Consider the following 23,068-nt stretch of genomic DNA (forward strand, 5'->3'; position numbering starts at 1 on the left):
TTATAAAACAGTTTTGATTGGACCTGAAAGCTTATTTAAGCAGTTAGAAGTTTCTTTATGCTAGTGTCTAATTATAATCAGCTTACAGCTTAATAATGCCGCAGGAATGAACGTTCCTGGAAAGTCTTCACAAGAGTTTGAACCCATAAAACATCCTTGAAAAATGTAGAAAGTCCAGGTCATGGATATGACCTTGAACATGTCTGTAGATCAGTATCTAACATGGTTAGAAAAATCATAGTCATAAAAGAAAAGGCTTGTTTTCTAGATTGAAATTAGTCAGAGGAGTGCCAAGGGGCATGATTCCCATTCCATGCAGGAATTCCCCAGAGTGCCATTCCCACATAACCTGTCTGTCTCTTCAGCTTACTTCTTTCTTGCTTTGGTTTTATGATCTCTGGAAATAAGTTCTATGATGTGTTTGGGAGGAAAAAAAATTTCAAAAGGTAAAGAATTTTGGTGTTCTGCCATGATTTTCAAGTACAATAAAGTAATGTATTTCTCACTGCTGCCCTCAGTGATTTCTGCAAGCAGGTAAAATGCTTCACTTCTCTTTAACAGGGAATATCTTGTGAAATGCTGTCTGTATGTGCCAGAGAAAAAGATGGGATGTCTATAAAATAGTTGGTCATGGCCCTATGTGAAATCTCACATTTTCAAATATGTGACCCTGAAAGTGTTAGATTTTTCTTCCTTTTTTTGTTTGTTTGTTTGTTTGTTTAGGGTTTTTTTGTATTTTGTTTTTGGATGGCTGTCCTGGTTTTGAAAACCATGACAATGGCTCAGACCCATCGACTGTAAAACTGTCAGTGGGGAAGGAGGAACAAACTAATCCCCCTGTAGTCCTCATTTATCCTCACGGATAGCACTGCTTGTAGGAATGAGGTCAGTGCAGGGAAGAGGCTGGGGGCACTGGGAGGTCACTGGAGCTCCATTTGCTCTGGTTCAGGCTTGTGTTGCAGTAATAAAAGTTCTTCCAGTTGTGCAGAAATGCTGCAACCCCTCACAGCTGGTTTCAGGAAGGGTCTGATCCCATCCACACATAAATAAATGGTGGTGGTGGGGGGGATGGTGTTAGAGATAAAAGAGAAAAGCTGTAACAGAGGCAGTTAGGCAGTTCTTACAGAATTCAGTAAAGGTTGAAATCTCCATCCCAGGGTAAAACCCCAACATTTCAGTGTCTCAAGTAGTCCAAAACTGCATAATCTGGTTTAACTAAATAATTTCTATTTGAAACTGGAATAGTTTCTAGTAGTTTTCTAATTAAATCTTTCTAATTGGTCAAGCATCCTAGCTTACCATTGTGGCAATGAAATATCTCGGATTTTCACTTGGGATATAACCAAATACAGGGCAAACCACCCAGGTGACCCTGGAGAGCTGCGTCCCCTGGAGAGGGAGGCAGCCCAGCAGCTGCAGCCTGGCCACTCAGATGCCTTTTGCTGTTGCAGGAGGCTGGACTCCAACTCTCTGGTGTGTGACTGTGAGCTGCTGTGGCTGGCAGAGCTGCTGAAGCAGCACGCAGAGCAGGGCAGCATCCAGAGCGCCGCCACCTGCGAGGCTCCGCGGGGCCTGCACGGCCGCTCCATCGCCACCCTGACCGCGCAGGAGCTCAACTGTGGTGAGCCAGCTCACACCCTCCACTGTGATCCCTGCAGCTGCCCTGTGGGCTGGCAATTGCTCCCTCCTGCCCTTTTCCTCCCTCTTCCCTCTGCCGGCATCCTGGTTTCTTCCTCCTTTGCTGCTGGAATGGGAAAATCCCAGTGGGGCTGCAGGAGGAAGCTGATATTGCCAGGGGTGTTGGAGGCAGCTCTGTTTTGGCTGGTGGGTGTTGTCTTGGCTTTTTGCACAGAGTAGGGCTGGTAAAGGATCTGCTGCCCAGTGGCTAAACCAGGAAATACCCCACATTAGGCTGAACAGAAGGGGAACACTGGGAGAGCTGCAGTGGCAGGGAGCACAACTGGAAACCTGAGGGAGAGCATTGTAGATATGGAGCTGAATGCTGTGTTTGACTGTGGTGTAACTGATGGATTTTGTTAGGCTGTTATTCTTTAAACTTAGAGTTTTAAATTATGGGGTTTTTTTCTGAAAAAATCTTAAAATTAGTTATTTCATATAGAAAAAGACAAAACTCTGATTTTTAAGTGGAGGTAAGACAAATATCTGATTTTTAAGTGGAGGTTGGCACAAACATTGGCTGTAGTTCCATGGTGCTTTGCTGCTGGTAGAGTCAGTTTGAGAAATTCCCACCCACGTGGGCTGGCTGTTAGCATCCCCCCTGGATATGCCAGTCCAGCTGTGCACGGCCCTGCTGTGAGCCAAATGTGTGAGCTCAGCTGGATTTTGACGAGCTCTCCATTCAATTCAGCTTTTCTCTTATGATTTCATTATTTTAAAAAAATAAAAGTTTACCATTTCGCAGATTAATTTAGGGCACAGCCATGCGAAGAGTTGAGTTGGCACAAACAGGCCCATGACCTCAAGGGAGGGGGGATAGGAAGGGCCTAGGCAAAGCAGCTGGGGACACATGGAGTGGCTGTGCCACACAGCACGCTGGCCCCAGCACACTCCCCGTGCCACAGTACAGCTGTTAGTGCAAATTTGTTCTGGTTTAGGCATGGAAACACAGTGGGGCGTCTGTCAAATTACCAGAGCACCTGGTGGGAAGATTTTGCTGGCATTTGGCTTTCACCCTGGTGGTGTGCCAGCTGGGAAGACAAATGATACAGAGCTCAGCACAGAGCTCTACCCATGCAGGTGGCTGATATTTGAGTCAGTCTGAAAGCTGCTGGTACCATTAACCCATGGCTTTGAGCAGCTGTGAGCTACAGGGGCAAATCTGCCCTGGGTCAGTGTTTTGTACTGTGGGGCTGAGCTGGGTTTGGCCTGAGCTGGGTTTGGGCTGTGCTGGGTTTGCCTTTAGGGATTTTTTCTGAGCCATTAATTTGTGGTCTGAGGAGTGAGGACACTGACCTTCCATTGGAATAGGTGACAGGTTCTCAATTTTAGGAATAATCCAGCTGGTTTTACTGGATCACTGATGAGCATGCAGATTGTGAAATGGGTAAGCTTTTTGAATCAAGCTCAAGCACTCCGGGGCTTGTCCATAAATTCCTCCCTGTTTTAGCACATCCTTTCAATGTTTAACTTGCTTGGTGCTTGAGTACATTCAGAGTGAAGAACACAGTGAAAGGCTTGGCTGGATAGGGACAGGATGATGAATTAGGGCCATAATGAATGAAATCCTGTTGGGAAGGAAGTGGTGTGGCTTGCAGGGAGCTGGCTCTGTGCTCAGGTGGAGCAGAAAGCTCCAGGCTGCCAAGGGCAGAGAAACAACCCAAGTGAGGATGCTACTGACTTCTTTGCTTCTTTGGGGGAGACAGGGACCAGCTCTGTAATGATCCCCTGTACAGTCAGGACTGTGGGAACTCATCCACTGCCCAGCTACTGGGAATAGGAACAGCCATAATTCCCCAGGGCCTTTACAGGTGAATGATGCTATTCCTTCATGATATTTGCAGGTGTTAGTGAGTTTTGGGGTGGCTCTGAGTGGATGCTGCTGTGCCTGGGGCTGTACCTGTTTCTTGGGGCATTGCAGGATGGCTGTTGTGTGCCCCACCACACCCCAGCTGGGCTGAATTTTTGTGCTGCTTTGCACTGGGTTTTGTTCAAATGGTGTTTTGCAGAGAGGCCTCGAATAACCTCAGAGCCCCAGGACGTGGATGTGCTCCTGGGAAACACAGTTTATTTCACCTGCAGGGCAGAAGGAAACCCAAAGCCTGCCATCATCTGGCTGCACAATAAGTAAGTCACATGCAAGGAGCCCTGGGGTGGCAAAGGTTTTCAAGCACTGAGCTCTTCAGTGCCTGCCTGTAATTACAAAAGTTGTTTCACACAACGTTAAAAAAAAAGAAGTATAAAGAAATGGTTATTTCATGGGTTATATTTACCTTCCTTTTAACAGCATTCTCTGGTGACCATGTAATCCAAGTGGTGTTTTCATCTGCATTTGAAATATTTAATCTGCGTTTGTAATGGATTCCAAGAGCTTATAACTTTCCTATAAACACACTCTGCAGGCTAAAAGCAGTTGTCTTTTGATCAGGAAAAAAATAAAATTAGAGTTTCATGTTGCTCTCAGCCACCATGCTTGCCATTTGTTAACTGCTGAAATGCTTCTCACTAAAGGCTGATTGTGCTAGGTATGAGGTTTCTTTCCAAAAGGAAAAATTGCTGTGCTCCACTGAAGGACAGAATTTGCAAATTTGTGTATAGGTTATGTGCTAGATGCCAGAGTGTTCTGGGAAATGCTGCACAATAAAATATTTTGTGCCCACTGTGGAAGTGAAGCTGCCTTGCTGCTTTATGAGCTTCTTGGCTGGTGAAGCCTGAGCAGGGCTTGGTTATTAATAAAAAATGATCAATGTGTGCTTCTTCAGCAAACCCCCCACCAGGCAGAGTTTCAGCCCAGAGCAAAAGTTTATGGCTGAGTTAAGTCCCTTTGGAAGGAAGGTTTTGTTAGGGAAATGCTGGCAGGCTCCCAAAGACAGCATTGTAAGAAGGATAATGATAATAAATGCTCAACAAACGAGATATGGCTGGAGAGAGGAGACACCAGGGGAATTAAATAAATGCCCAGCAAGCAGATTAGATTGCATGGTGGGTTCAGCCTTTGTCCTAGGGGGAGAGAGATCCCTTCTTCCCTTTCCATCATCTGCAGCCATCCAAGATTCCTTCGTGCTGGGACAAATGGGATGCAGCCCTGGGACCTTCTGCCACGGGCTGGGATCCAGGAGCCACAGGTCACTGCAGAGAAAAGGAAGATGTTTCACAGCTCTCGGGCTGGGTTGGAGTCCAAGCTGTGTTGGGGTCCCATGGTGACTTCTCAGAGCTTTTTGCTCCTCTCAGGCCTTTGAGTCTGGAGTTTGAATAGCAATGGCTGCACACAAGAACAATATTAATTAATTGTTAAATTTGCACTTAGTGAGTAAGAGGAACAGGCATTCCGGGCCAGGACGCCCTGACAATGGCAGTGACACGGGAACAGAATGCTCTCCTGATGGGCTGTAAATGTCCTGTGTAGTCAGTGGGGAGAGAAAAAACAACTCGCCCAGGGAGCAAATCAGAGCTGGAGCTGCACTTCAGTGCTGTGAGTCAGAACTCTTGCTGGAAATTTCATGAAGTCTCAGAATAGCTCCAGAAACACCAACTTACTGCAATGCAAAGCCCCCAAATCCCCCCGGGGTGGGGGGGGACCACCAGTCCTTATTCCTTTCAGATTTTGCCCGTTTGTGGCTGTTTTTTCAGTAATAAGATTGACATGAAAGATGACAACCGCCTGAACCTGTTGCAAGATGGTACCTTGATGATCCAGAACACCAAGGAGTCGGACAAAGGCGTCTACCAGTGCATGGCCAAGAACATTGCTGGGGAGGTCAAGACACAGGAGGTCGTGCTGCGCTATTTTGGCACCCCGTGTAATTGAGCTTTCTGCACCCCTTTACAGCCTGGGGGGCTGGAGATGGGAATGGAGCTAAATCAGAGTCAGTCCCAGCTTTGTCTATGCCAAGGTGTTGTTGGTGTGCTGGGGGAGAGAGGAGGCAGGCAAGTGAGGCCTGAGCTTCAGGGGTTCCCACTGGAGCGGGAAAAGGGGAACTGAGGGATTGAAGGTAATTGGGACTGGGGAGGGAGTTTGAAGTCTGGGATGAATTCTGAATTCTTCCCCAGGGTGAAGGGAACATGGGTGTGGGGATGCTCCAGGACTGGGTGAGTGGGTGTGAGGAGGTGTAGGAAGATGGTGGGGCATTGCTCACAGTGAAGGTTTGGATGTCAGGGTAGAACCAGGGTGGGTTGCTGGGTTGCAGAGGAGTCCAAGCAACTTCTGCCCATCAGTGAGCAGGCAGCAGAGCTGGCTCCTAAAGCTCTCCTTTCCTTCCAGCCAAGCCCACTTTTGTGATCCAGCCACAGAACACTGAAGTGCTGGTTGGGGAAAGTGTCACCCTGGAGTGTGGGGTCTCTGGGCACCCCCAGCCCCGCATCAGCTGGACCCTTGGCACGGGCTCTCCTCTGCCACAGGATTCCCGTTTCACCATCACCAGCTCCGGAGGACTCTTCATCCAGAACGTCACCTTCTCGGAGCAGGGGCAGTACAACTGCAATGCCAGCAACTCTGAGGGATCCATCCAGGCCACAGCAAGGATCATAGTGCAAGGTCAGGGCTCCCAGGCTGATCCTGGGAGGGTTCCGGGACATTTCTGGGACACAGTGTTTGGTCAGTGGGGAGTGTTTGAGTCTTGTGGCTGGTTCTGCTCCCATGAACTCCCTGAGTGTTTCCTGCTGCTCAGTCATTGCTTTCCCTTCCAGATTCTCCCAGGTTTCTCGTCATTCCCACGGATCAGACAGTAACTGAGGGACAAAGCGTGGATTTCCCCTGCTCTGCTGAGGGTCACCCTCCCCCAGTGATTACCTGGACAAGGGCAGGTACTGCCTCACTTGACTTGTGGCTTCTCTCTCCCATGCCATCATCCACAGGGTGTGGGTGGGAACAGCTGAGCTGCTGGTCCAGGGTGGTGGCACAGGACAAATTGTGACCAGCACAGACCCAGTCCCACAAGGAGGTGTGTTGTAGATCACCAAGGATGGTGTTAAGCACTGGGGAAGGAGCATCTTGGGTCTCTGTCACAAGGAAGGAGTGTGATGGTTTTCATCAGCATGAAACCCATGGAAAGCATTACACTTCTTCCTGCAGTGGCTTCCCACCTCCTCTGAAAAGGCGAGATCTGGACACTCCAAATCAGTGGATATCAATCACAGAATTGTTTGAGTGGGAAAAGACCTCTAAGATCATGAATTCCAGCCTTTAACCCAACACTGCCACGTTCACCACTAAACCACGTCCCTAAATGCCAAATCTACACTTTTTTTTTAACACTTCTGGGTTGATGATTCCACCCCTTCCTTTTGCAGTACCACCATGTGCCAGCTCTGTGTCATTGTCCCTGATTTGCTGCCCCTGTGGTGCACGTTGCAGAAGGGCACCATTCACTGGCACACCTCAGAGTTTTCTCATAGCTTAGGAAAAAAGATTTTGGGACAACAGGTGGTGGTGAACTTTTAAAGTCTCAAATAATTGTTAATGCTGGCTCCACTGAACTGATCTCATCCAACACTTTCTGGGACAGAAGCCAATAATGCTTGGCCCAGAGGTCCTCCAACTTTTCCTTATGCTTCACAAGCCATAATTAATGGTTTAGGGCTGTGGAGATTTTGTGGGTATTGTGTTCCAGCTTCCACAGCAATGGCCCTGATGCGTAGTTAAGAAGGACCAGCTGAAATTCTGCTCTGCCAGCATGTTCTCTATCTCCTTTAACCTGTTTTCCTCCACTTCCCAGAAAATATATCTTAGGCACATGGAAAGGAGCACAGTGACAAGAAGTGAGGTTCATAACTGCTTTGTAACCAGGTCTGTACTCAGCACTCCATAAATAAAAAACCCAATGAAGCTTTACAGTGCTTTCACATGCTGAAAGCAAGGCAAGAGGAAGGGAGCATTGAGATGAGCATTGTTCGTCTCAAAGCCACTTTTGAGAGCATATTGGGATAAATAAGTAGAGGATGAATAAATGGAGGAAAATGGAGTATATATAAAAAAAGTTGCTAGCCTGACAAATTTTGATAATTTTATTTGGGTTTGTTAAAGCTGTTTAGTTTTTAGCTTTTCTCCTGAAATACAGAAAATATTGAAACAACTGTTTCCAGACCAAAAAATCAGACCAAAAAATTTAGAAAGACAATGCCAAATGTTCCCATTTATTTGATGAAACAGAGAGTTTGGATAATTGAAGAGTGATTTGCTATCCATCAAGCGTCAAAAAAATCTGCAGGTTGCTCTAAGAAAATACTTAGGAGGAAAGAAAAAGGGTTCCAGCTCTTCCCAGCTGATCAGACAAGACAATTCAGTGTGTAAAGGTGATATTTCAGGGCAATTGATGCTGGGAAGGAAATAAAATATGTGACTATCACACAGACCCCTACAGTGATGGTTATGCCTTCAAAATCTAGAAACAACACAAAACACTTTTGTGACAATATTAATATAGGAAGTAATATAAAAGCAGGTCTTTAATTGCATGCTGAGAATGTGCTGAAAATGCACACGTGTCAAAGCACAGGTGACATAGGGCAAGTACAGTTTTATAACTTGCAGCAAATTCTCATAATTGACAAGAATCCCCAGTTGGAAACACAGGTAATGAAGTCATTCCCCCTCTTGGTTCAACCCCTTCTGAAACTCTTTGCTCGTTGTTCATGTCTAATACACAAGGAAGTGTCTTGGGAAGGTGTCTTGCCCTTGATTCCCCTAAGAAGCAAGATCAGAACCGGCCCTCAGGAATTTGTTTGTCTGACAGGAAAAGCACTAGCGTTAGGAAACTTTATAACAATCCAACAAGAGCCTCCAGAGCCACGGATAGATATGAAGAACACACCAAAGCAAAGCTCATTTTGGCATTGATGGGATGAGGGAATTAACGAGCTGCTTGATCCTCCAGGTGGGCCCTTGCCGAGCGACTGGCGGCACAGCGTGCTGGCCACGGGCACGCTGCGCATGGGGCGGGTGGCCCTGCACGGCCACGGGCAGTACGAGTGCCACGCCATCAGCGCCATCGGCGGCACGAGCGTCCCAATGCAGCAATGAAGTCATTCCCCCTCTTGGTTCAACCCCTTGTGAAGCCTCCGTCCCTGCTAGTTGTTCATGTCTTATGCACGAGGTGTCTTGGGAAGGTGTCTTGGGAAAGCGTCTTAGGAAAGTGTCTTGGGAAGGTGTCTTGGAAAGGTGTCTTGGGAAAGTGTCTTGGGAAAGTGTCTTGGAAAGGTGTCCTGGGAAAGTGTCTTGGGAAGGTGTCTTGTCCTTGATTCCCATAAGAAGCAAGATCAGAACCAGCCATCAGGAATTTGTCTGACAGGAAAAGCGATGGCGTTAGGAAACTTTATAACTATCCAACAACCGCTTCCAGAGCCACGGATAGCTACGAAGAGCACACCAAAGCAAAAATTGTCCTGGCATCAGTGGGATGAGGGAATTAACGAGCTGCTTGATCCTCCAGGCGGGCCCTTGCCGAGCGACCGGCGGCACAGCGTGCTGGCCACGGGCACGCTGCGCGTGGGGCGGGTGGCCCTGCACGACCACGGGCAGTACGAGTGCCACGCCATCAGCGCCATCGGCGGCACGAGCACCCCCGTGCAGCTCTCCGTGACCCCGCGAGGTGAGCTGGGCTGGCAGAGCTGGGACATTGCTTTTGTGGCAAATTGTTGGAACCCTGGATGCTGAGAATGTTAAGCTTTCCGTGCTGAAAGGCGCAGACCCGCAAGGGAAGACCGCATTTGACTTACTGCCGCTGTGATATTTTATGAAAAATCCCTTCACCAGGATTTCTTCTCCTGGCAAGACGAGAAGCCTCAGCTTCTCCATGTTTTGCTCCTCTGGAATGCGATTTGGAGAACTATTTACCCAGCATGTGAATTGTTTTTAATTAATGGCCAATCACAGCCACCTGTGTCAGACTCGCTGAGTGTGCCACGGGTTTTTATCACCATTCTTTTCTACCTTTCTGATGCATCTTTTCTCTTTCTTTAGTATAGTTTTTTTAGTATACCTTATAATGATATGATGTAATATAATATAATATAATATAATATAATATAATATAATATAATATAATACATCAGCTTCTGAGAATTTGGAGTCAATTCTCATCTCTCACCTCATCCTGGGGACCCTCCCAACACCTCAACAACCTGAGGCTGTGGAGAAGGCTTCCAAAACTGGTTGATAGCACTGGGATTATGGGTGTGTAGTTGGTTAGAAGGGTGTAATATTACAAGGTGGAAAACTTAGAGTTTGGGGTTTTAGAATATAGAAATAAATATGAAGCAAGATGGAGGTTTTAGGGCAGAGGTAAGTTGTTCTTCTTCACCTTCTTCCTTCTTTTTCACATTTTTCCCTGTGTTGCACAGTGATCCCAGTGTTCCTCCATCCCCCCCAAGACCTGGTGGCAGAGACAGGCCAGGACGTTTCCATTTCCTGCACTGCCCAGGGAGACCCAAGGCCCACCATCACCTGGGTCAAGGTACGTGGGGATTTCACATCACTGGGGAGGGGGACAGCTCCTCTAGGGGAGAATTAAACAACTCTCTCCTTCAACACCTCTCCCAGTTTCATTAGTTATGCAATACACGTGGATAAGGACCAACATTTCCACTGATTTGGGGTTTTTAAGAGAGCATGGCAGTTTCTCAGGCTCAAAGCCTTGCAGCAAGCATTCTCCTTTTCTTCCTTCCAAAAGAGTTACTTGAAGCCAATGACATTCCAGGATGATATAAAAACTTGATTGACCATCCCTGGAAGAAAAAAAAAAGCAACCCTGAAAATAGATTTTTTTCTAAGTAGTTTGTCCTTGTATCCAGGATTTCTGCTGATGGTACTGGATGATGCTTGTTGGCTCCAGCTGGGGATCATGGGGCAAAGTTGTGATCCCTCAAAATCACACAACAGCCTGGCTGCTCTTTCCAAAATTCATTAGCTTCAGTTCTTCTGACTTTTTTCCTGCTATGCTGTAGTACAACACTTGGGACCTTCCTTGTTACCTGCCCTGCCTTTGAGCACAGTCAGGCACAGAAAATGCTTGAGCGACACTTCCTCCATAAACGTCTGGTGGGAGGTGAATCAGCTTTCCTTCTTTGCAGCTTTCTATGGGCTCAACCAGCAGTGGGAGCAGAAGGAAAGGGCCTGAGAGGGCAGCAGAGCAAGTTTAGGTTGTGACAGGGCAGCAGAAAGATGTTAAGATGCAGGAAGATAAAAAAGTAAAACCTAAAGTCACGTCTGTCACCAGCCAGGCTGAGAGAATGGGTTTGAGTGATGCTGTCAGAGCCAGAAAAAAGAAAAGATTTGCAGGTCAAGGCCAGTAAAAATCCATCAGTTTCAGGTTGTCCTAAAACTGAAAATATTTCAACTTAATTCTGTGCTATGAAACTTCTGTGGGGGCATCAGGGCCTGGGACTTGTTCCAGCCAGCCTGTCTGTGTGGGGTATCTGTGTGGGGTGTCCTGTGGGGTGTCTGTGTGGGGTGTCCTGTGGGGTGTCCTGTGGGGATGACCTGAGCTGGGCCAGGGGAAGGAGCTGAGCAGGGACCTCCTCACTGTGGGTGCCATCAGGAACAGGTGTCTTTGGCCTTGTCTCTGGTTTCTCTGGAAGAGCAATGCTAACATCTGGTGGCCACATTTGCTCATCACATCCATCCCTGGGTTTGCTGAGCAGGCTGGAGGCTGGGCTGGTGGGAAGCTTTCCGTGCTCTGATACAGCTTCTTGCCTTTGATGGTGCAACAGGAGGGCATCCAGATCACAGAGAGTGGCAAGTTCCACATCAGCCAGGATGGGACCCTCTCCATTCAGGACCTGGGCGTGGCTGACCAGGGCAGATACGAGTGCATAGCAAGGAACCCCTTTGGCTTCACCTCGAGTGCCATGCAGCTCACCATCACCGGTACTGTATCTCCCCCTGAGCCTTCTCTGGCTCCCATGCAAGGACCTGCTGTGCTCTGTTGGCAGCTACACTTTGAGCAGATAATTATGTAAGAAATGATTTCTTCAGCTTCTTTGCAGACAGGTCCTTTTGGATTGGAGTCACCTCGTTGGGAAAGCCCACGCATCTCTCCCAGCTGCCCCTCGCTGTTTGCTCAGCTGAGCTGCAGTTGCTCCCTGCAAAGCCAAAGGTGTTGTTTTAAACCTCCTCCTGCAAGCCCAGCTGTCAGTGTCCATGTAGTTATTGCCTCTGCTGGGAGGGAGAAACTTATTAAAATGTGCCAATGTGCTCCCAAATCATCATCTGACCAAAACCTTGCATGCCAGGGAAGGGAGGAGCAGAACAACATTGTCACTGCAAATACAGGGGTTTAAATGTCTGCTCAGCCATAGAATCATAGACTCACAGAATCACTGAGGCTGGAAAAGACCTTCAGGATCATCAAGTGCAGCCTTAGATCGTGCACCGCTCTTGGGAATGGGAACTAGGTCTGGTTTTCAATCTCCTGCTCTGTGCGTTAGGGAAGCTGTAATGAACCAGGAGGAGTAGCTCTCCTCTGCTGGTCAAACCAGAGGTCAGAGGGGAAATTGTACCTCTTAGAGGGTAAGAAACCTGGCAAAGGAGAAAAGAAATCAAAGGCAAGCAAAAAAGTTTAAAACATAAGAAAGAGCTGTTCCAGCAATAGCCACTTGGTCACTTATTAGATGAATTAAGTAACATTTTCCATAAAGGGGCTGTAAGCAAGGAGCTGAAAATGGTCAGAAGTGTGTTTGTTGTTTGAAATAATTCCTGAGATAATTTCTGTGGTTTATTCTTGATTGGTGCCTCGTTCACCAGCTGGCTCTAGCATACACCAGTAGCCAACTGGGAACTGGTTTGTTCAGCTGTGACAAAGGCCCTGGCTCAAAAATGCATGCTGTAGTAATTTTAAAGAAGTGATGTCTTTACTTCTGAAGGTATTCCAACAACAACTTTGGTATTTTTATCTAAAATGATGTAGAAAATGTGTTAACACTAAGTTTGAACTATTATTATAATAAATACCTATTAAATACTACAAATAATTAATAAGTAAAGTCTTCCACAAACAGAAAATTAATACATGAGCAATATATTTAAATTAATTTCATTAATTTGGCAAGTACCTTTGTGGGAAACAAATATATTCTTTTGGATTAACCCACTGTGATTTTTACATTTTCTTTTTGCAGTTTAACCGCTAACCAAAACAGGCCTTTTTTTTTTGCAAAGCTGTACAGGAGAAAATCGTGAATGTGTGCCCACAGACATCTCCTGAAAAAGTCACCTCCTTTTTCAGGCAGTTCACATTCTTCAGAATAAACAAAATCAATCCATGGTGTTTATATTACAAACAGAAACGCTGTTTGTTCGGCAGCAAGGTCACTGGAGCTGGTGCTGCTGCACAGATTTTCCTGAGCTGGGGGGGCCCATTAATATCGAAGCAAATTGAGGGCGTTTTGTTGTTTCTCTGTGCTTTGGGCAGCCACGGACGTGGGGAGGAGCGGGGACACGTTTGTGGCCACGTCGCTGCGCGAGGCCATCAGCAGCGTGGACCACGCCATCAACTCCACACGAACCGAGCTCTTCAGCAAGTAAGTGTGGGAAGGGCCTGGAGCTGGGGCCTGAGGCAGAAAAGTGATAAAAACCCACAAGAAATGAAGCTTTCTCCAAGCTCGTTTTAGCACTGGCAGCCCACAAAGCAAAGATACAGGATTTTTTCGATTTTTTCGGAGGTTGAGCCGGCACCATGTAGGATGTGATAGAGCTTCCCAACAGATTTGGGATTCTGGAAAAGTGAGATACATGAGCATCATCTCTTATGTCACTTCTATCTGCATTTTGTCAGCTGGAGCTGGTTGTGCAGATAGTGAATAAAAAGGAAAATAATCAAAGTAGTCATTTTATGAATGCAACTGACTTTGTGGAGGGTGTACAAAAATAATAATATAAAAATTCCAACCATTTTCTCAATAAAAAATAAATTCTTGAGTGAATATGATTCAATCCTTTTCTACTCCAATATATGTTTTTATTGGAAGGATGGACAGTTTGTATTAAGCCAGAAACCCTCTGGGTTTCAGCTGTTGAAAAGTGAAAAAATAAATTACTATCACAGAAAAACCCCAGAGAAACTGAGGGAATTAAATATGTGCATTTTCCTGGGGAAAAATATCCTTTCTTTAATCATCTGCAATGTGCAGACAAGCCACGTTGGTCTTATTCACTAATTTGGGGGCCAAGCACTAGACCAGCTTAGAGCCTGACTCTTGCTGCTTGTAGGGTCTCACTGCCCTGGGCAGAGTTAATTAATTTTAATGATCCTGCATCACTTTTAATTCCTGGAAACAGGCGCCCCAAGACTCCCAATGACCTCCTGGCTCTGTTCCGCTACCCGAGGGACCCCTACACCATCGAGACAGCCAGGGCAGGGGAGATCTTTGAAAGGACCCTGCAGCTGATTCAGGAGCACGTGCAGCAAGGGCTGATTGTGGACATGAATGTCACAGGTAGGAGAGATTTTATTTCCCTTCTTAATTTTGTGTGCAGGATAAAATGAAAACAATGATATGTAGACATCCAGGAAGTTTAAACTGTGCAGTGGTGTATCAAAAATCCAGATAAATGTTGGGTATATCAAGAAATGTGTTGTCTGGATGGCAATTCTTTCTATATCTCATGGGTTTTTAACAGCTGAAGGGTTGGTCTTACGTTTACTGAACCAATTTGATACCCAGGAAAATGTTTTCATTGCCTGTTTTAGTAAAGATTTCTTAGACAGCTATAAAAGCCCTATTCCTTAAAAAAATATTAGCCATCTAACTGATAAAGGAGTATCCTTGTGGGTCTGAAGTTCAGACCCTCAACAGATGGTCTGAGATGTTTCCTGCCCTCCAAATGGCAACAAGAGCAGTGCTGTGAACTCTGAGGTATTTGGGTGCTGTTACAGAGGAAGTGGGATATCCCTTTTCTGTCTCTACTACTTTCACCTCTTAGCTACAAACTCAGGTAAGTCCCAGCAACTCAGGTTCCTTCTATCAAGGTAGGACAGCAAACAACAAAGCAGTGTAACACCAAAAATAACTAATGGGGTCTAATCATGCAGCAGCTGGACCCCAAAACTTCCTAGCTGGCACTTCTTTGATTTACAACAAACATTCCTGTACACTGTGTGCTTCTACCTGTACGTGTGATTCATCATGTAGCAGGCATTGTGTGTTTGGGGCCTGTAAATATTTTTTCCTGCCTGGATGTATTCCAGGGTGCGAGGAATGCCTCTCCAGGCGGCAGGTCTGGTCTGGGCTGGTTGGACTGCCAGCCTCTCCTCCTCATTGCCCTGTCAGCATCCACACAATGCAGCATCATTCAGCGCTTTCACACGGCCCAGCAGTGCCCTGGCAGTCACCCACGGCTTCCTGCTGCTCGTCACGTAGAGCTTGGGTGGGTGACAGAGCTCGTGGTGGCAGCAATAACCCAGGGAGCCATAAAATAAACCTAGAATAGGGACCAAGACCACCCCCACAGTTGGCTCTGCCAGTCACAACATTTCTGGTTTCCAGCTCTGTGCAGTTAAACTCTTTTCCCTTTCATTTTTGCTTTGTGGGTCAGATGTGATCCTGTGCTTCTTTTGCCTCCCATAAATTCCACAGCAACACCACGCTCAGAGACCCGGCCATCCTCATGCCCATCCCGCCAGGGGTTTTCACACAGAGCTGTTCCGTGGCACAGTGGGAATCAGGAGGCTGCAGGTGATGCCTGACCTGGTGCTCTGCCCTTCCCTCTGCAGGCTATCGCTACAATGACCTGGTGTCCCCTCACTACCTGACCATGATCGCCAACCTGTCGGGCTGCTCCGCGCACCGCCGCACGCCCAACTGCTCCGACATCTGCTTCCACAAGAAGTACAGGACCCACGACGGCTCCTGTAACAACCTCCAGCACCCCATGTGGGGTGCATCCCTCACAGCCTTCCAGAGGCTCCTCAAACCTGCCTACCAGAATGGATTTAACCTGCCCCGAGGGTTTTCCTTGGCAGAAGATGCCAGGGATCTGCCCCTTCCTCTACCTCGCCTTGTCTCCACTGCCATGATCGGGACCGAGACCATCACCCCCGATGACCAGTTCACGCACATGCTCATGCAGTGGGGCCAGTTCCTGGACCATGACATGGACCAGACGGTGGCAGCCATCAGCATGTCCCGTTTCTCAGATGGAGCCCCTTGCAGCGAGGTGTGCACCAACGACCCTCCCTGTTTCTCCATCGCTGTCCCTGCCAACGACCCCCGCGTGCGGAACGGGCGCTGCATGTTCTTTGTGCGCTCAAGCCCCGTGTGTGGCAGCGGCATGACCTCCCTGCTGATGAACTCTGTCTATGCCAGGGAGCAAATCAACCACCTGACATCCTACATTGACGCCTCCAACGTTTACGGCAGCACGGAGCAGGAATCGCGGGAGCTGCGGGATCTGAGCAGCCAGAAAGGGCTGCTGAAGAGAGGGCAAGTTGTGCCCAGCTCGGGGAAGCACCTCCTTCCCTTTGCTGTGGGGCCACCCACGGAGTGCATGAGGGATGAGAATGAGAGCCCCGTGCCGTGCTTCCTGGCAGGAGACCACCGTGCCAACGAGCAGCTGGGGCTCACGGCCATGCACACGCTGTGGTTCAGGGAGCACAACCGCGTTGCTGCCGAGCTGGCCGCCCTCAACCCGCACTGGGATGGGAACCTCCTGTACCACGAGGCGAGGAAGATTGTGGGTGCCCAGATGCAGCACATCACCTATGCCCAGTGGCTGCCCAAGGTCCTTGGGGAGGCTGGGATGAAGATGCTGGGTGAGTACAAAGGCTACAACCCCAACGTCAACGCGGGGATTCTCAACGCCTTTGCCACGGCCGCATTCCGCTTTGGGCACACCTTGATCAACCCCATCCTGTACCGTCTGAACGAGACCTTCCAGCCCATCCCACAAGGCCACATCCCCCTGCACAAGGCCTTCTTCTCCCCTTTCAGGATCATGCAGGAAGGGGGGATCGACCCCCTCCTCCGGGGGCTGTTTGGGGTTCCTGGGAAAATGCGGGTGCCCTCTGAACTCCTCAACATGGAGCTGACAGAGAAACTCTTCTCCATGGCACACTCTGTGTCACTGGACTTGGCTGCTATCAACATTCAGAGAGGGCGAGACCATGGCATCCCACCCTACAACGACTTCAGGGTCTTCTGCAACCTCTCCTCAGCGCAGGAGTTTGAGGACCTCCGAAATGAGATAAAGAACTTGGAGATCAGAGAAAAGCTCAGGAGGTACTGTAGCCTGGATGTGGAAGGATCAGAATTACTGGAGACCAGTCAGTGAAAAGTTCTTGCTTCTTCCAGTACACCCATGAATTAACCTTCCCACATATTGCCCCCCACAGATGTTAAGATAGGGTAATAACTGTGGTTTAACAATGACGTTAGACAAATGAAGTTTCTCCAAGTGATCAGTCTGGTTTTGGGTGGAATGTTGTCAGGCACTGCTGTGGTGTAGTTTGGGAGCAGATTGAGCCTTGGAGCTATTTTCCAGTCAGATTAAACTGCGTCCTATCTGCCCTGTCTGCCTCTTCCAAGGCAGGTCTTTATCCTATTGTCTTTTAGATAAAACCATTTAAAAAATTGTCCAGATGAGTTCCTGACATACAAATTTCTATGTTGGTGTCAGATTTATATTATCACCACTCTTTGAGAGCCTTTTAACTTTTTTTTTTTAAATATCTGTTATCCTGCAGTTTATATGGAACTACCAAAAATATTGACCTGTTTCCAGCACTTATGGTGGAGGATCTTGTCCCTGGGACCAGAGTGGGACCAACGCTGATGTGCCTGTTAACGACTCAGTTCAGAAGGCTGAGGGATGGAGACAGGTATTGCCATTGGAATCATCCCAAATCCTTTGGTATTCTCTTTGGGAGGTTTGTTGCCTTACAGGAAGAAGAAGAATATGTATTTTTTTTTCTTATTTATTGTCTTATGATATGAGGAACAGTCTTCTCTGTCCTGTGTATTTGCAAGAACACTTGTCACAGTTACCATCAAGATGTCCTTTCTTGATTTAATGATTCTCACTTCACTGCAGAACACTGGGAATCATTGAGGATGTTCCCAGTATCTCATGAAAATCCTAGAAAATGTCCACAGGAGCTTCTTTCTAATCCCTGTTTGCTGCTTGTGTGAATGAGACACCTTTGCCTGGTGATGCACTTAGGGCAGGAGCACGGGGGTTTGTGGGTTCAGAAAAAGCCATCTGTGTTTGCAGCCACCTGACACCAGAGCAGACGCTCATTTTGAGGCGTGTGGGTGCTGCCACACAGATGTCAGGGAGCTCATCTTCCTTTCCCAGCCTCACTCACTCACTCACTCACTCACTCACTCACTCACTCACTCACTCACTCACTCCTCCCTCCTCTCCCACTCCTGAGTCATGCTGTGATTACACCCCACTGCAGATTTTGGTATGAGAACCCCGGAGTGTTCACGCCGGCGCAGCTGACTCAGATCAGACAGGCGTCCCTGGCTCGTGTCATCTGTGACAACAGTGACCACATCCAGCAGCTGCAGAGGGATGTGTTCCAGGTGGCATCATACCTGCAGGGCATGGTCAGCTGTGAGGAGATCCCTGCCGTGGACCTCCGCCTGTGGCAGGACTGTTGTGAGGGTAAGGAGAGGATGCTCTGACACCCACTGGTGTGGGTGTCACTCTGGGTGGCATTTGTCACGTGCCACAGCAGCTTTTATGGAATTGTAGCTGATTTCTGGCTGTACCATGAGACCCCTGGGTCAGCAAATGGGTGCAAAGAGAACTGAATATAGAAATGGAATAGAATGGAATGGAATAGAATAGAATAGAATAGAATAGAATAGAATAGAATAGAATAGAATAGAATAGAATAGAATAGAATAGAATATTTCAGCTGTAAAGGACCTGCAGCAATCCTCCTGTCCAGTCTCCTGACCAATTCAGGGCTGATCAAAAGTTAAAGCAAATTATTAATTATGTCCTAATTATTATTATATCCAAATGCTTCTTCTAAACCCCGAGAGGTTTGGGATATTGGCCACCTCTCTAGGAAGCCTGTTAACTCTGTTAGCTTCATTTAATCTGTCTGAAAGCCCACCTCACTGAGGGCTTTGGTCTCTGACTGAGGAAGAGACTGAAACAGGACATGATTCCCACCATGTGTCACTTCACAGATTCATTTGGGAGCCTAAATCTCTGCCACTAAACCTCAGATCCTGCCATGGTCCCCTTGGGCTGCATTCTGGTTCAGATGTCCATTTGAGAGATGGTAATCCACAAGTGGTGCACACCCTTTTCCACACCTTGGTTGCTTCCTTCCCTCTGGCCCAAGAGATGTGTCCAGGGTGGATGGTGCAGGAGGGCAGCACTGCCTTGTGCTGCTGCAGCTCACACAGTCCTGATTCAAACAGCAGTGCTCACTGCAGACTTTCCCTTCCTTCCCAAGACTGCGGGACACGAGGGCAATTCAGGGCTCTTTCGCAGCGGTTCCGAAGCAAGAGGTCTCCTGGCTTCAGCTACCCAGAGGAAAACCCTGCAAAGCACAAGCCTGCCTTGCCCAGGTGCAGTATCACCCCTTCTACCTCCAGTTTATGGAACGGAAGTTTCAATAACTCAGTCCATTCAGGTCTGTGGATCTGGTGCTTTGCAGAGATCTGGGGTCAGGGGTGGATCAGCAGAGAGGTGCTGAGCTCAGCCAGTCCTCCACACTTGAGTGCAGAGCCCAGCTCTGATGTGCAAAGAGCTGAGGGGCTCTTTGGCAGCTGGGCCCTTCCCTTTGATGTTCTCTTTGAGGCTGATGTTGGAGAAGGCAAAATGATTCCCTCACTCAGGAAGCTGCAGTTTGCATAACCCCTTTCACTTTTTATCCCTGACCCCAGAGACGAGGCAGCTTCTCCAAGCTCTTCCTCCAGAGAGAATCTTGAGTCCCTTGTGGCTGAACTGGAGAAGACAGTCACTTCTCTACGGAAACAGGTAAAACTTGGTGCCCCAATGTTTGTCTTTCATGGAGTCATGAACCTCAGCAAAGAAAACTTGAGCCAGCATTTTCTTCTTGTATTTGGGGCAGATCAAAGATTACCTGTGCAGTGGTGCAGACTCCTTGCATTTGGGACAGGTTAAAGATTACCTATGCAGTGGTGAAGAATCCTTGCATTTGGGACAGGTTAAAGATTACCTGTGCAGTGGTGCAGACTCCCTGCATTTGGGACAGGTTAAAGATTATCTGTGCAGTGGTGCAGACTCCCCTCAGAGCTGCTGTTTTCTCCCCCTCAGGTGAATGCACTAGAGAGTCAGCTGAGGTGGCACCACAGGAGCACCAGCTCACGTGGACAGGGCAAGAAGATTGGGGACAAATGGAGAAGCAGATGACCATGTTGCCTCCTTGTGTAAGGTCAGTGTGTTTGTTCTGAGCTGGGGCCCCACAGGCTCAGTGTGGGGGGACACCTCAGCAGTGTTCCCATGCAGGGAGGATGGAGCAATGAGGTGATGAATGGGACATGAGGTAATAGCCTTAAATGCAGCAGGTTAGACACTTGTTTCTGCTGGCAGTGATTAGTGACTCACTGGAATGGGCTGTCTGGGGACGTGGTGGCGTATCCATTCCTGGAGGTCCTTTAGGAACTGGTTTGGCAAAGATGGGGAAAGACATAAGTATAGGATGGACCAGGTGGTTTGGGTGAGGTCTCCTGGGCTTATTCTCCTGGGACTCTGGGTAGGTTTATTCTAACAACATTTAATGTCATAACCCCAAATCCAAGAGCCTTGGAAGGACCTTTGTGGGGAGGGATATCACAAAGCTCAGTGATGGAGTGGATGGACTGGTTCCTCCCCTGGGGAACAAGGACATCTGGGCAGATGGAGCAATCCATCATTTGCTTACAAACTGGCAGAGATTTCCCCCTGCCCATCTGAGTCACCGTGCTCCTCACTCCTGAAGGCACCAGTCCTCTGTTTGTTGAGCCCAAGCCAGGGCAGCACAGCTGTGAGGTGCCTGTGTAAAGCCCCTGCCAGCCCCTGCCAGCCTGGGGACTCCCACTGCTTCTCAATGGTGACACAGTCCTGGCCAGGACTCCAGTCCAGGTGCTCATGGGCACGGGGAACACAGCCTGAGCTCCCTTCTCCTGCTTCCCATGGAGATCCCTGCAGCCTTGACAGAGAGGCTGAACAGCTCCCTGGCACCTGCCAATCTGGAGAAGGTGGTGAATGGGTTTTATGTGCTGCAAATGATTCCTTCAGGGACAGGAGCAGAGGAGTGCAGTTCTGCCAGGCAGCCAGTACTAGGAGGAGCATTCATTCTCTGGAAGTTAGACTAAAGGATGGGGCAAGCAAAGGCTGGTCTGTGCTGATAAACACAGGAAAAAGCAGAAAGGGAAAGCCTGGAGGCTGGCCAGGCTGTTTATCAGCAGGATTTGGTGTTTTGGTCTTTACAGATTTTCCACTCAAACAGTGACTCTGCTTCAGAAATGTGACAGAGTGCAGGGTGATACATGAATTGGCTTTCCTCGCCATTGTTTCAGGTCCTTGATGAGGCCTGGCTTTACAGGGTCCCTGAAAAGTATTACTGTGGGTTTAAAGGTTTTCCTGCCCCAGACCTGCCAGGTACAAACAGCTCACTCTGCCTCCAGCTGCTCTTACAGAGCTTTTCTGCTTTCTTGTGCCATTTCAGGTGCCCTGTGACCTGCACTCCTGCTCTCCACCAGCCAGTCCAACCCACCCCTACAGGGCTCAGAGAGCCACCATGAGACCCCCTGGTGCTGTGCCTGCTCTCACCCCTCCTGCACCACTCCCTGTCCCAGGACCACTGTACTTTTGCCTGTATTGAACCCTCTGCACTGACTGTCTATGAGCCCCCCAGCCCCTGGACCACTCCTGCCCTTGTCAGCCTCCCAGGGATGGGCTCTGCCCTCGATGGGGACAGCCCAGAGTCTGCCAAGGTGCCTCTTTCTTCCACAGCCCCCAGGAAGTAGAGACAAATTGAAGCTGCTTCGATGCCCCTGTTCTACTCTGCTCCTCTTCCCATGCACTGCTGTCATCACCCACCAGCCCTGGTGTGAACTGTCCCTTGGACACCCATCCAAAACAATTCATTAAGAGGCTAAACCTTCCTCAAGTGCACTGTGGCACCAGGAAACACCTGGAGAAATCACTGAAAAATAAAAGACAAAGAAACAGGAGGCCCAGAAGAAACCCCAGCCATCTTCTGATGCCTTCAAAAAGACCAAGAGGCACCTCAGGGCTGGGGTGCCAGGTACAGCATGGCCACCCTGGATCTCCAGCTGGGCTGTGCCAGCCATTGGTGACAAGTGGCACATCCCATGGCCTCAGAGTCACCTGCCATTCCTCAAAGCCATTTTCCTCAGCATGACCTCCATTCTCCAACTTTCTTCTCATTTAGGGGCTTAATTGGAATTATGCTCCTCTTCCTTTTTTCCCTCCAAGAAGGCTCTTTGCTGGAAGATGTATTTTGAGTGTAAACGTTACAGGACCTGGAACAGAACCTCAGCTAATTAGGTGTAATGGGTGCTCTCATTAGTGGAGGGGAGCTGCTGGTTTCTGTCAATTAGGCTGGGAGGCCACGCTGTGGGTTTTGGGTGGATGCAAAATGCTGTTTGTGTTTGTGGCTCCCTGGTGCTCTGCAGCCAAACCAGGGCTGTGCAGGCAGCTCTGCTGGTTTGGGTGCTCTTTGGAGGTGCTCCTCAGTGGTGCTAGAACTGAAGTCCCTGTGTGCCCACCACAACCCCAAATCTGTGGACAGATTGGTTTTTAATACATCTTTGTAAGCTGGTCATGGGGACTGAAGAGGAAATACTTGATCCATCAGATATCTGTGCCTTCATTATCTTTATCACTTTTACTGCATCCTTCCACTTTCTTTCCCACAGCACAAGGACCAGAAACTTCTGTGAACATGCTTTTTCTTCTTTATTTTTTTTTAGGTGTTTTATAGTACTAAAAGGGATTCAAAGCAGCAGGGATGCTCGTGGAACTGAATAGGAAAATAATAATAAAAAAAAGATACTAGAAAAAGGTTGTGATTTATCATCTCTTTCCTGGCATGGGGCTGAGCTGTGCGTGTGTGTCCTGTGCAGACAGAGGTTTGCAGGGATGAGTGTGTGCTCTGCATGTCTGGTGGCTCAGCTCAGAGGCAGTATTTAGTCCTCAGGGATGTTTGTCATTTGAAAGTACTCTTTCATTTAGGTGCAAATCAAGATCCAAAGCCTCGTGTGTTAGAAATCAGCTGCACTCGTCTATCGCTGGTACCACTGCAGGATCTAATCTGGCAAAGGTCAATAAAGGTAAATCAGTTCAGTCTCCTTTTGCACACCAGAAGTTCAGTGAGACCTCATTTAAAACAGTGAGGCACAAGCTCTCTGTGCTGCATCTGATCAGATTTTTTTTTTTCAGGGCATAACCAGGCTTTTGCTCCTG

General features: G+C 48.2%; 1 protein-coding gene across 1 annotated transcript in view; it reads left to right on the forward strand.

Annotated features, from left to right (window-relative positions):
• Window positions 1-22,666, forward strand: part of LOC139599485 (peroxidasin homolog) — a 43,308-nt gene extending 20,642 nt beyond the window's left edge. Inside the window, exons 7-23 of the mRNA XM_071446789.1 lie at window positions 1,452-1,621; window positions 3,687-3,804; window positions 5,308-5,477; window positions 5,939-6,211; window positions 6,364-6,480; window positions 9,105-9,263; window positions 10,015-10,127; window positions 11,383-11,539; window positions 13,083-13,191; window positions 13,949-14,106; window positions 15,384-16,887; window positions 17,352-17,486; window positions 18,069-18,277; window positions 19,086-19,200; window positions 19,519-19,612; window positions 19,913-20,030; window positions 21,306-22,666. Coding sequence (XP_071302890.1) covers window positions 1,452-1,621; window positions 3,687-3,804; window positions 5,308-5,477; window positions 5,939-6,211; window positions 6,364-6,480; window positions 9,105-9,263; window positions 10,015-10,127; window positions 11,383-11,539; window positions 13,083-13,191; window positions 13,949-14,106; window positions 15,384-16,887; window positions 17,352-17,486; window positions 18,069-18,277; window positions 19,086-19,200; window positions 19,519-19,612; window positions 19,913-20,008 — 3,697 coding nt within the window. The 3' untranslated portion in view covers window positions 20,009-20,030; window positions 21,306-22,666. The remainder of the gene's footprint in view (window positions 1-1,451; window positions 1,622-3,686; window positions 3,805-5,307; window positions 5,478-5,938; window positions 6,212-6,363; window positions 6,481-9,104; window positions 9,264-10,014; window positions 10,128-11,382; window positions 11,540-13,082; window positions 13,192-13,948; window positions 14,107-15,383; window positions 16,888-17,351; window positions 17,487-18,068; window positions 18,278-19,085; window positions 19,201-19,518; window positions 19,613-19,912; window positions 20,031-21,305) is intronic.
• Window positions 22,667-23,068: the final 402 nt, after the last annotated feature.

The sequence above is a fragment of the Agelaius tricolor genome, unplaced genomic scaffold, assembly GCF_023055355.1.
Source record: "Agelaius tricolor isolate 1412-34295 unplaced genomic scaffold, bAgeTri1.0.p SCAF_23, whole genome shotgun sequence".
In the NCBI taxonomy this organism is placed as follows: Eukaryota; Metazoa; Chordata; class Aves; order Passeriformes; family Icteridae; genus Agelaius; species Agelaius tricolor.